Source organism: Macrobrachium nipponense, chromosome 5 (assembly GCF_015104395.2).
Source record: "Macrobrachium nipponense isolate FS-2020 chromosome 5, ASM1510439v2, whole genome shotgun sequence".
Lineage (NCBI taxonomy): Eukaryota > Metazoa > Arthropoda > Malacostraca > Decapoda > Palaemonidae > Macrobrachium > Macrobrachium nipponense.
Window position 1 is genome coordinate 29,761,406 of NC_061107.1, and position 13,891 is coordinate 29,775,296.

The 13,891-nt window shown below is 37.3% G+C and overlaps 2 protein-coding genes across 5 annotated transcripts in view; one reads left to right on the forward strand and one right to left on the reverse strand.

Moving 5' to 3' along the window:
* Positions 1-13,891, forward strand: part of LOC135215270 (organic solute transporter subunit alpha-like) — a 146,991-nt gene that overhangs the window by 51,181 nt on the left and 81,919 nt on the right. The gene's annotated exons all lie outside the window — the stretch shown is intronic.
* Positions 1-13,891, reverse strand: part of LOC135215269 (uncharacterized) — a 60,734-nt gene that overhangs the window by 1,238 nt on the left and 45,605 nt on the right. For both annotated transcript variants that reach the window (XM_064249810.1, XM_064249811.1), the window contains exons 6-7: positions 6,680-6,877; positions 64-1,211 (exon numbers count right to left, since the gene is read on the reverse strand). In XM_064249810.1, coding sequence (XP_064105880.1) covers positions 64-1,211; positions 6,680-6,877 — 1,346 coding nt within the window. The remainder of the gene's footprint in view (positions 1-63; positions 1,212-6,679; positions 6,878-13,891) is intronic.

Here is a 13,891-nt window from a genome sequence, read left to right on the forward strand (position 1 = left end):
TTGTTGCTTCCTGAGAGAGATGATCGGAGAGGAAAAATATATGCATAACTGGACATGTCTTACCTCGCCTAAGTGTCAATCCAGGTTCCAACGCAGAATAGATCTTCAGGAGACGCTCCCATAATTTGATCCTTAAAGTTAAGGATTCTCGACTGTTGTTATCCTGAAGTGTCCTTATAGCTACCTGAGCTGCCATTGTCCAAACGTGATGGGTACCGTGGAAGGTATATTCAACCTTTTCAAGAATGTTTTGCACACCTTTGGGATACGCTGTGATGAAAGTGTCGTGGCAGTCAAACCTTGAGAGCCACTGACTGTACTCCATTTTGACCAAAATGTCCTGAACGATACCGTGGCATAAGGGACACTCCCAGATGGTGTCCCAAAGCCAAGTCTTTGGCTCTAAATACTGGTTTCCACAAGTTTCACATTTAGGCGAAGAATAATGGAGGCCGAGTTCCGTTGGGTCAGTGCATCGCTTGCAGTCACAGGTGAAGTAATGGACGGCATTCGTGTAAGCCTGTCTTTCCCAGATGGGCAGAGTGATACCTGTGTAAGTTATGTAAAGGGGCTTTCCAGCTTTAATATCAACTGCTGCCCTAGCATACATGGCGCCGTCAGAGTCAGATGTCACTGTTACGTTTGGGTAACAGGAATGGTTAATGCGGCCTAATTTTGGGTACATACCGCGTAGACTCACCCCCGACGGGTTCCGCCATTCAAAGCAGTTCGTCATAATTGCCCCTCTGGCGTGGTGGATGAGTTTGGGTTGGAACTTCGCTTTCAGGACATCTTTGATGTACGTTATAGTAGCCATGTGATAAGGCTCCTCGTCCGCCTCTAGCTGGACGGCGTGACTAGCCATAGTGAGTAGGCGGCGCCACGCCTTCGGGTTCGTGTCGCGCAACAGGAGACAACGAAGGACGAAGATGCAGTCGTAACGTGGCGTTTCTGAGACGTCCGCCGGCTGACCCACTTTACCTTTGTCGTTCGCCAAAATAGGACACTCATCGACGTGCAGTTTTGAAGACGCGCAAGAGGGTGAACAGAGAGGCCACAAACATTTTGGGCACCTTGTGAAATACATGTCTTCGATGCTTTTGTGACAACCTAAGCATACTGGACGAGACGAAGCCCTTGGCCCGAGAGCTATTGGTTCTTCCTTGAAAAGGAGTTCGCCCGCTTTGATGTCACGCCCTGGCACCAAGTATCTGGAAAAGGGGTGTGAATTAGATGGTTCCCAATAGGCGTGACTTCGAGGATTAAGTTTGACAATGATGTTGAAACTGCGAACTGATTCTTCGAAATTAACTGGGTCCCATTATGTCTTATTCCAAGGAAATACAAGAAAATATAGTTTTCTAACTGATTTTACCTGTGGATGATTTTTATTTTTATTTGTATTTGTTTGGGTGCTGAAATATTCCTCCTCTATTCATTCTTAAACACAAAGTAAACAAAATAAACGTAGTCATTTTCATAATTTGATAATTCACAAAATTATCAGTGATATACCTTACAGACCTTACAGACCTTACATCTGTTCGGGTTGCCCCAGGTCCCTCAGTGTGAGGCACCTCTAATGTCTACCAGATAGTTTGCTAGTACATCTTCCGGTATATTTTGCATCTTCCAATCTTGGATGGTCTGGGATGCAGTTTAGATATTTGTCGAGCTTATTCTTAAACACATCTACGCTCACTCCTGATATATTCCTCAGATGAGCTGGCAACGCATTGAATAGACGCTGCATTATCGATGCTGGTGCGTAGTGGATTAATGTCCTGTGCTTTCCTTATTTTTTCCTGGTATATTTTTGGCACTATTAATCTACCTCTGCTTGCTCTTTCTGATATTTTTAGTTCCATGATATTTTCTGCTATTCTTCTATCTGTTTCCATGCCTGAATTATCATGTAGCGTTCTCTTCTCCTTTCCAGACTATATAATTTTAAGAATTGTAGTCTTTCCCAGTAGTCTAGGTCCTTAACTTCTTCTATTCTAGCTGTAAAGGACCTTTGTACACTCTCTATTTGTGCAATATCCTTTTGATAGTGTGGGTACCATATCATATTGCAATATTCAAGTGGACTACGAACATATGTTTTATAAAGCATAATCATGTGTTCAGCTTTTCTTGTTTTGAAGTGCCGTAACAACATTCCCATTTTTGCTTTACATTTTGCCAACAGAGTTGCTATTTGATCATTGCATAACATGTTCCTATTCATCATCACACCAAGGTCTTAACTGCTTCCTTATTGTGATGGTCCTCATTATTAGGTCCCTTATATGCATATAGCTTTCTTTCTCTGTCTCCATAATTTATTGATTCAAATTTTTATCAGAGTTAAATACCATCCTATTTACCTCTGCCCAATCATATACTTTGTTAAGGTCTCTTTGTAGAGCGTTCCTATCTTCATCACAAGTAATTTCTCTACTTATTCTTGTGTCATCTGCGAAACTACTCACTACCGAATCCTTAACATTATTGTCTATGTCTTCAAATCATAATAACAAACAGTATTGCAGCTAACACCGTACCTTGCGGCACACCGGATATTACCTTGGCTTCATCCGATTTCTCGTCGTTTGCAATAAATATCTGTTTTCTGTTGTGTAAAAATTCTTTTAACCATCTTCCTACTTTATCCACGATATTTGTGTTTTCTAATTTTCTTCGCTAATATATTATGGTCTACTTTATCAAAAGCTTTTGCAAAGTCTAAATAAACCACATCTGTTTCATTTCCGCTTTTCATATTTTTGAATATGTTTTCACGATGGACTAACAGTTGGGTTTGTGTACTTTTCCGGGTACGAAACCATGTTGTCCTTTATTAAACAAATTATTTTTTATTAAATGTTTCATAATATTTTTCTTCATTACCCTTTCATACACTTTCATTATATGTGATGTTAGACTCACAGGCCTATAATTACTTGCCTCTAGTCTTGATCCACTTTTGAAAGTAGGGGTAATATACGCTAATTTGTGCTCATCATATATCTTGCCTGTATCTACACTTTGTCTTAATAATATTGCAAGTGGCTTTGCGATAGAATGAACTACTTCTTTAACAAAATAGCAGGAATTCCATCAGGCCCTGCAGCAGCTCCATTTTTAATTTCATTAATAGCCTGCACAATATCAGCTTCATTAATATCTATGTCAGCTAAATATTCACTATTTTCATCCCTTACTTCTATATCATTATCTTCATTATCTATTCTAGGGGTGAATTCTCTCTTATATCGTTCTGCCAGTATGTTGCAAATTTCCTTTTTTTCATTCGTTAATCTCCCTTCAATTCTCAGAGGGCCTATTTCTATTCTTCTTTTATTCATCTTCTTCGCATATGAGTATAATAGTTTGGGGTTTTGCTTGATATTTAATAGGGTTTTTTCTTCCAAGTCCCGTTTTTCATTTTCTTTTGATTGTATAATCTTTTTTTCTGCATTTTCTATCTTACTTTTTAGTTCTATAACTTTCCATGCATTTTTTTCTTTTGCAAGACCTTTTTTCCACTTTCTGATTTTCTGGAACAAGATTCTTCTGTCTCTTGGTATGCATGAATTGATGTTTTCTTTTCTTCTTCGGTATATATTTTTCCACTATTATCTCCAATATTTTATATAATATCTCCGTATTTACCCTTATGTCATCACTTGCGAAAATGTTATCCCAATCTTTGTTTAATTCTTCATTAATTTCTGACCATTTTATATTTTTACTGTAGAAGTTGTATTTTCCATATCCTTCCCACTTTTTCATTTCTTGCTTATCTCTATTTTCACTTTTTGGCTTTGAATGAACTAATTCTATGACATTATGGTCTGAAATACTCGCATTATAAACTATTATTTCTTTAACATAATTCATCTCGTTCACAAATACTAGGTCTAAAGTATTTTCCTTTCTTGTTGGCAGGTGATTTATTTGTTGAATGTGTATTCTAGTAGCATATCTAATAGCTTTTCAAATTGCCTCTTATCTTCTGCACTACTATTACTCTCTTTTTATATGTATAAGTACAACCACAATCTCCTATTCGTTTCTTTCCATTCTACGGAAAGGAAAGTTGAAGTCACCAGATAGGAGAATAGTCCAGTCCTTGTGATTTCTACATATATCATCCAATTTTTCAATTATAGTCAATCTTTAGTATTAGGAGGTCTATATATACTATGTTCATCAATTTTTCAGATTCAAATTCTACCGCTATTAGTTCACATTCTGAGTTACTATATTTCTCATATATTTTTCCTTGTTTTTTGTCTTTCCCATATATTGCGGTTCCCCCTTGATTCCTATTTTTTCTATCTGATCTATAAGTTTGGAACCCTTTATTTGATCATCATTCCAGTCTCTTGGAATACCAGGTTTCACTTATATTCATTATATCTATTTTCTTTTCATTTTGGGTTAGTTTCTTCTAAGTACTCTATTTTTCTTTTTGAGTTACTCGTAACTAAACCCTGCGCATTCATCACTATGATGGTTTGCGTGTTTTCTCCTTCATTTAATACTGATAGTAATAAGGATTTTCCCATGTCTCTTTCCTGTTCTGGTATGTTGTTCTTTTTTTCATTTCCAGAAATTCTGACATTAAAAAATCCAACTTTTCCATAATATTGATCTCCTTCATCATAATTATTCATTTTGTGTCTGAATCTGCAATTTTCTCCGTTTTCTGCAATATCCTCTTGCATAATAAATACAGTTATTATCTCTTGAGTAGAATTTCGGAGCTGATGCTTTGAAATTCTTTGCTGACACCTCTGCATATCTCATTGGTGGTTTGCTTTTCTCTTTTACCTGATATTCTTGATGTCTCTCTTTATTTGTTTCTTTCTTATTTTGGATTTTATTACTTGGTTGGTTATTTATTTGATTATGATTCATGGCTACAGGGTGCATATATTTGCATTTTTGTCGAACTTACATCCTTTTCCTTCTTTTAGGTTTTACATATTTTGATGCAGATCTCTGCAATCATCCCCATATCCATCTAAGTATGCACATTTACCATATATTTCATAGTTTTGACATATCTTAGGATGTTTGTAGTAACATCTTTCTCCAAATCTGCAATTCCCTCTTTTCAAAAGGTTGCAGATTTTGTCTTTCTTGTCTATTTTTTCCTCTTTCCCGTCATTGTATAGATCTGGGTAGAGCCTCTTCGGGATTTGCTTTTCTGTTGTCATATCGTAATTTATTTCTTCGTAGGTATGCTGCTTTATGCCTCATATGTAGTATCAATGAGTATCTCTGCATCCATACTTTTATCTTGTTCTTTGTTTTCCTTATTTTTTTCTGTCATTTCATTTTTGTTTACTTCTCTTCCGTTTTCCTCTTCTTCTTTTTCTTCTTCTTCTTCCTCTTCCTCTTCTTCTTCATCCTCAACTATTTGTATTTTCAATCTTGATTTAATAACATTGTCTATCCATGATAGACATGTTGAACAAAAAATTCTTGTATCTTTTCTCAAATCTTGTATTACCTCAGCACACTGTGGATGGGTCGGAATGTTGCATGCAGCACATTTTCTGATTAGGTTTGTGGATTGACTATGCTATACCAAACCTTACACAGTTTGCATGCTTTTGGCATTCTTTTTCCTAATGCATCAATTAGGATATTCACAAGATTCACCTTATTCATTTTCTTTGTCGGAATATGTTGGTTTATGTATATTTTCTTTATGAGTCTCTTGACCACTTGGATTTTATTTGGAACTTCTTCAATTATTTTCAAGATGTTTTCATTAGATTTGTTCCAGTTTGAAGGATTATATCCTTCTAATATATCTATGAATGCTTTTGTTATCTTTTTGGTTAGGACTGTTGCTGATTTCATAGATGAGAAATGCCAGTTCCCTTCCTGCTACCTCATCGTATTGCGAATCTGCTAGACACGCCAAATTACGCCACCTTTTCCCGCAGTTGGAACTTACTGCCATCTTGTTCTGATTTATAGTATTTACACTTGATAAACTAACTTAAGAAGACGCTTTATCCTACTATTTTCATCACACTAATCTTATCACCGATAGTTTCACGAACACTTCTAGATATTTCTCAAATTCTAGTCGTATGTTAAACTTGTGATATCTGTTGATTATTGTGACTTCACGCGGGTACGTCTCACCAAGCAAGATGGCTACTACGTCCGTGCACGTGTGAAAACACCTTGCATACACGGATGTACTATGTGTATATGCTTGTGTGTACACACTTGAGAACGAGAAGAAAATTAATGTTAATCAACAGGTGACATCTGGCGAGGTTCCATGAGATCGGGAGGGGACGAAATACCTGTCGGGAATCTCCCTCCCACACACGAATTAAGCCAAGCAAACATTGAAAAGGTTCAGTTTTATATAATTAATGCTATCCACTCCTGGTAAGAAAATGGTAGGTGATTATTGATAACGAGATCAATATTATCGCAACAGAAACTCTCTTGTTAAAAGTCTTGACTTATTTACTGTATAACGTACAAGGAAAAGTTATGAAAACGTCCTCGACGAATACCAGTATTTCAAAAAGACATCGCCATTTATTCAACATAATAAAAATTGGTGAAGTCTCAGTCCAATATTTACTTGACAGATGATTCTCTCTCTCTCTCTCTCTCTCTCTCTCTCTCTCTCTCTCTCTCTCTCTCTCTTCACCTTCCCCTCTCAGGATCCTTCATTTCAATGACTGTCGGACGACACTCCTCCTTATGCTCATCCCAGTGATCCTCCTGGTGACTGGTCGAGCAGTAGAAAACTTCGTCGCATTCTGGGCAGGAAACTTGGGCGTCCGGGGCGCCACATAATTCGCATATCTCCACCTCACCCATTTCTCTGCACCTGTCTCTGCTCCCGCTGTGAAATACAGATTGATAGGAATCCACATTAATTTCGATGATAGGATTCAAATTCGTTTCGATGATAGGATTTCAAATATATTTCGAAGTGGGGATTGATGGGAATTCAAATTCTTTTGAAGATATTGACAGGAATTCAAAATTCAAATTCATTTTGAATTACAGATAGATAGGAGTTCAAATTAATTTTAATGATAAGAATTTAAACTCATTTCGAACTAAAGATTGATAGGAATTCAAATTCATTTTGATTATAGGAATTCAAATTCATTTTAATGATAAGAATTCAAATTAATTTTGAAGTACAGATTGATAGGAATTCAAATTCATTTTGAAGTAAAACTGATAGGAATTCAAATTAGTGTTGCTGATAGGATTTCAGATTCATTTTGAAGTGAGATTGATAAGAGTTCAAATTAGTATTTCTAATAGGAATTCAAATTCATTTTCATGATAGGAATTCAAATTAGTTTTGATGCTAGGAATTGAAATTAATTTTGAAGTGCAGATTGACAGGAATTCAAATTAGTTTTGATGATATGAATTCAAATTCATTTTGATGACAGGAATTGAAATTCATTTTTATGATAAGAATTCAAATTCATTTTGATGATAGGAATTGAAATTCATTTTGTAATGCAGATTGGTAGGAATTCAAATTAGTTTTGATAATAGGAATTCAAATTCATTTTGAAGTGCAGATTGGTATGAATTCAATTTTATATTTAATTACAAATCTATATTTTAAAGCGTAAATAGAAATTAATTTACATTACTTTTGAAGAGGAAATTAATAGGAATTCAAATGCATTTTGAAGCGAAGAATAAGAGGAAATCAAATTCCTTTTGAAATGTGGATTCAAAGGAATGATCATTGCTTTTGAAGTATAGGTTGACATGTATTCACATTGGTTTTGACCTTCAGATTTATGAAATCCAAATTCTTGTAGGAGATTGAATAGATAAAGAATGATAAATTTCTTTTGCGAAGCAGATTTTTAGGAATTGAAGTTGTTTTTGAGATGCAGATTTATAGAATTCAAATTGTTTTTGAAGCGCAGTTTGGTAAGAAATCACATCCCTTTGAAAGTTCAGACTGACAATAGCACAGATTTATTTTGAAGAGTAGAATGGCGCGAAATGAAATTCTTTTTGGAAGTGCAAATTGATAGGAATTCAAAACTTGGGCAGCTGAGGAGGAAGAGACCCACACAAAAAGATGAAAAAAAAAGGCAGACAGCAATGCGCCTGGGACTGAAGGAACGCTGCAGAGGTCCTTTAGTAACATCTACGTGTTGTGCCATTCAAGCCGTACTTTTGGCGGTATCCACCGAAGTGGGTATTTGTTTGATATATGACTTCTTTGGATGTTTTGTCTGTTCTGTCGTGATTACTGCTGTAAATATGGCATTAAAAAGCCGGGGGTTTGTGGGGAGGGGAGAGGGGGTTCGGTTTGATACACTTGATCAATCCAGTTTTAGTTTGAAGTTAGTAGTAGAAATATTTAAATTTTTGTTCCTTCGATTTCATATATTCAAGAAGTTCCTGTATAACCAAATTGTTTACGTTTCTTGATGGAAATTGTTTTCACCTGGAATCCTACCTTACTTTACACAATATTTTCAGCTAGTGCATATAAAGAGACAGACAGACAGACAGCTAGCATATAAAGAGACAGACTGCCAGTACGCAGACAGACGACGACAGAGACAGACAGACAGACAGACAGACAGACAGACAGACAGACAGACAGACAGACAGACAGACAGACAGACAGACAGACAGACAGACAGACAGACAGACGAGAGGTGGGCAGAAAATGTCTTACCTATTTCTACTCGGTTATCCGTTGTCAATCACGGACCTCTTCAAGTACAATAATGTTTTAATAGATATAATCTCCTAGCCTGACAGATGGTCATTCGCGGGAGTTTGAAGAAGCCACCCACCATTTAACCAAATAGATCTACTTCACTTCTATCAGGTGCCAAGTAGGTGCCAAGTTTGTACGTACAAGATTTGTTAAGATCCCGATGACCTCGACAGTTGCCATGGTCCCAGAATATTTCAACTGCTAACTTCTTAAGAGGAATTCATCTGAATAATGAACTTCGATCGTCTCTTGAATATAAATAATGTCGCTGACCAACAGAGCAGAAGATGCCAGCCAAAAGGGAGTGTCATATGTCGCAAAATAGAACGAAAAAAAGTCAAGTACATCTTAGTTTAACCAGACCACTGAGCTGATTAACAGCTCTCCTAGGGCTGGCCCGAAGGATTAAATGTTCTGGTCACCTAGCAACGGGACCTATAGCTTACTGTGAGATCCGAACCCCATTATATTGTGATATGAATTTCTATCACCAGAAATAAATTCCTCCGATTCCGCGTTGGCCGGGCAGAGAATCGAACTCCGGCCCACCGGAGCAAAATAGGCAGAACCTCAGTTGATATGAAATGACGAGGTGAAATGCCCTGTTGCCCAGCATGTTCCCTGAACAACGATCAATCAAAATCTGACAACACAGTTGTAGATCCAGTTGAAATTTAGTACCAGCCTTCTCATTATTCGATCTCCTCAGTGGGCTAGTATCGTTAGGGCACCTCCTCTGGTGGACTGTAGGCATTATTAAGGTTCTTTGCAGCGTGCATTCGGCCCGTAGTAGCTGCAACCTATATCGTTTTTTTCACTGCATCTCCTTTCATATTCCCTTTCTTCCATCTTACTGTCCACCCTCTCGTAAAAATTGATTCACACTGAAACTGCTTTGAGGTTTTACTCCTTTGACACCTTTCAAGCCTTTTACTGTCCATTTCCGCTTCAGCGCTAAATGATCTCGTAGGTCCCAGTTCTTGGCCTTTGTCCTAAATTCTATATTCTATTCAGTTCATTATCTGATGAAATGCCAAAAGAGCGACAGCAACGTGTACTCTGACGTCTCCACGAACCAAGGTCGCGGAGCAGCCCTCCTCACCCAATGGCCCGAGACCTACTACTACTGGTTGTCAGGTCCCAACTGTCACCGAAATACCACGTAATATCTGTCAACTCTGAATAGAACCAAAAAAAGATCCTTAATGATACCATCAAATATAGCTGGATGCATCCTAAACCTTTCATGTTCTTTGTAGTGTTATTTCTAGTGTCAAAAATTATCCCTATAAATAAGTCACCGAATGGTTCGTGGATATGAAAGCAACCCTTCTCCGTTGGTCGTATATATCCACTGTCATAAAACCTTCCTCATTGGAAAAAAATGATTCAGAATCATTCTTCACCGATCATCTGAGCCTGTCCATTGCGACAGTGATGGCGACATGCCCCCACATACCTCCCATCCCGACTGGGGTGGGGGTGGAGGGAGATTTATCACAGGCGGCATCAAGCGCCCCCTAAGCCTTCATGTTTTTCTTTTGGGAGTACCTGGGGTAATACGATATGCTGTGGCCCTTATTTGAGCCGTCATATTGTGCCAAGACCCTTTCGTTGTTTATAGCCATTGCTGCGAACGTACGTACGTGCATGCGATTCCTTACATGTATACATTTACACTCGTAGTGTATTTATGAATGTTTTAACATCTTTTACACATACTCTACATATATATGTGATGTGTATGTATGTATGTAAGTTATATACATACATACATACAACATATACATGCATGTAGTATATATGTAATATATATAATATATATATATATATATATAATATATTGTATATATATGTGTGTGTGTGTGTGTGTGTGTGGTAAATTATATTGATGCATACTTAAATGTACAATACGTGAATATATATATCTATATATATATATATATATATATATATATATATATATATTATAGTATATATTATATATAAATATATAAATATATAAATGTGTGTTTGTATGTGCGTGCGTGGCGCGTGTGTTCGCTTTGCCCTCAGTTGTTAAGGAACACTGGGTCTGGTCAGTAACTAGATGGGTGACCACCAAGGAAGACCAGACGCCGTTGGCATATAGTACGCGATCAGCGAAAAACGCCTAGGGCCTATAGCAACGCCGTCGCAAAGGGACTTGCTGAAACCCGGAAGCGTAACCGCTCTATATATAGCGCCCCTCTTTCGAAGAAAAATAAGAGGCACATAGCGGAAAAGAACGTCATGCTTTTTGTGCGCACTTACAGCAGATCTAAATGAATTCATTCTAGGTAAAAACGAAGTCGTGAAAAGAGATAAATCACTACGTTTTCTTCTTCTTGTCGCTTGCCCTGACTTCTGTTTGCAAAGCGTCAAGTGTAAACTCTACGGTGTTTCTAAGCCCATTTATTCCTCTCCAGATTGCCAAATTCGGTCGCGGAACTGGTTTGTTGAATGAAATGTTCGCTCTCCTCATGAAATGATGACCAACTCTCTAATAAGCGTTAATATATTTGTGATTAGAAGGGTTCTATTTTGTAAGTGTGTTTGGACGAGCAAATGCAACGTGCCGTTAACAGATAAAAATAAAAATATTTATTCGTTGACAAAGTTCTTATCTTTTACTACATAAATTAGCCGTACTTTTATTGGCGATTAACGAAAGCTATTGTGACGAGTATATTGTATCAAAAGCAGTGCGATTATATTGAAACTGATCATTTTCGATGTTGTCGATAGCGTATTATTCAGTAAAGTGGCAGATTTCAAAATACGATGAACGAAATTTAAAAATTCAACAAAGGCTTCTTATTCTTAAAACTACAGCATTAATGGTTGAAAGAGAACATTTCTGGGACATTATGTGGCCGATGGCAGAGATTGAACACCTGGGTGAAGTCATTTATGATTTCAAGAAATTTAGTCTGGCAAGCCTATTAATAATGGGGCACTTTCGGCCACTCATCGTTTTAGACTGGAAAGAGGGAGTTACAGTGTTTGAACAGCAAGACCCAGATAATAAAAGAGCTCAACTTCAAGGATTTGAAGTTAGAAATGAGAGAAAACCTCACAGTTGTTGCGGTGTTAAATGATGAAAGAAGTGATGACATTTTTAAGTGATAGCGTATCAATTATGTACTGAAAACAGTTACATATAGCCTTCTGTGCAAGATACTGACGTAGCTGTGATTAAGAAATGCACTCACTCATAAATACTCTTAAACACCGGGAAGAAACTGGGCTTTATTTATTCATAATTCAATCGTGAATAAACGTCATCAACACGATCCCGTTATACTTTCTGGGTTTTTAATTTACCTCTTTTAATGACCAGCCTTCTTCAAAAATCAGCTATTGAACTATGCAATCTTACCTTTGTAAGAAATTATTTTTATTGTAAGACCTTTCGTAGTGTCAGCGTCTCATTCGTCAACACAAAATGTCAGTCGCCTTCGCTTGGGACGAGAAACTTCCTCCCTCACAGCTGAAGCCACACCACCTTCCACCCTCGTCCAAGACCTCACTGACAGTGGCATATTAGGAGGACCATATCACTGAGAAGGGAGCCACATTCCCCTTTCTTCAGTCTCTCGCCGAGATACAAATACAAACCGCGACTTCTGTGTCCTTTTTCAGAAATTGCAGTATGTTTTCTTGCCGGTCAAAGACAGCGGTGTATAATGTAGTCATGGTAAAGGCTCGCTGCCTCCTCTCGGCCGATTCAGTGGAAAGTGTACGTTGTGTGGTGACTTGTGGTTCGCAATCGTCCAGTTATATCTAGTCGAGAGACCTGCGGTCGTCATCGAGGACTGCTGCGATTTATGGCAGACTCGGGCGTGTACGCGACTTAGTCAGCTCCGTTGCCTGAATTGCCTTTCTAAAAATAGAGTACGATCGGGTTACATGTCTTGTTGTTAGGCTAGTGATTTTTTTCTTTTTTTTCAATGCACAGCTTATAATGCCAAAAAGTACATTTTTATCGGAGATATGGTACATCATGTGGACTACATTCTGTTTGATACTTTATTTCGCCGTTTTTACTGTAAAGTATATGTATAAAGCAGACTAAGGGAAAAGTCGCTCTTAATGCTGGAACATCTATTTATTAAAAGAGGCTAAGGCAAAACAGATGTGAGGCTCTGCAATTGCTCCGATGCTTTTATCCCTGACAGGATGAGACGTCGTGGGAGTCAAAGAACTTGAACAAACGATGGAAGGGAAGCAATTAGACTCTGTTAACATTTATGGGTGATTTAGTAATGGATCAACGTTGCCGAGCGCAGTATTCTATCAGGGCTAAAGGCAATCACTGAAAGTCTTTCAACCAGAAATCTAGACCATCGTTAAAAAAAAGGAACGGAAAAGCAAGGTTACATTCACCATAAACTCCAAAGCCTTTATCGTAAATATAATGTTTACTTCTTTCTGGTTTAAACAGTAAACATGTTGCTGTTTAGTCATTCGGTTTTGTAATTGCAAGCCGTCAAAAAAGAAGTTGGAATTACTTTCAACCCTGCGGGAAAGATGATCCCGTTTTTAAACTGAAGAAAGCGGCCTGTGTCATTTCGTAACTTGGAGAAACACATCTTTGTCACTTCAAAACTTAAAGTAACAGACCACTATAGTTTCAAAACTGGAAGAAACATCTTGGGCATTTAAAAAAAACAGGCTTTTGCTATTTCTTATCAGGTACGAACTATCGCTATTTTTTATAAATGAAATACGTATTATGAATTTCAAAACCGTTAGGAATATATTCATTTCAACTTTTGAAAACACACTTGGCTATTTCAAATCTGTTGGAACACACCTTGGTTATTTCACAACTAAAAGGGACAATAGTTTATGTTATGTCAAAGACGTTCGAAGATTCGAAACTGAATGAGGGATGTGCTGTTTCTTAACTGGAGAGCGAAATCATTTTCAGAGACCAAATGCCTGTCTTGATGCAAACAACAAACGCTTCTTTCATTAGTTATTATCTCTTTTATAAGACCAAATTACCACTTCTTGTGGAAAATTCTTCCGTTGAAATAAAGCTAAAACCACATTGTACGTTAAATGCTTAATTGTTTTTTTAAAATGAGCAAGTATTGAGATCTGCTTCCTAAT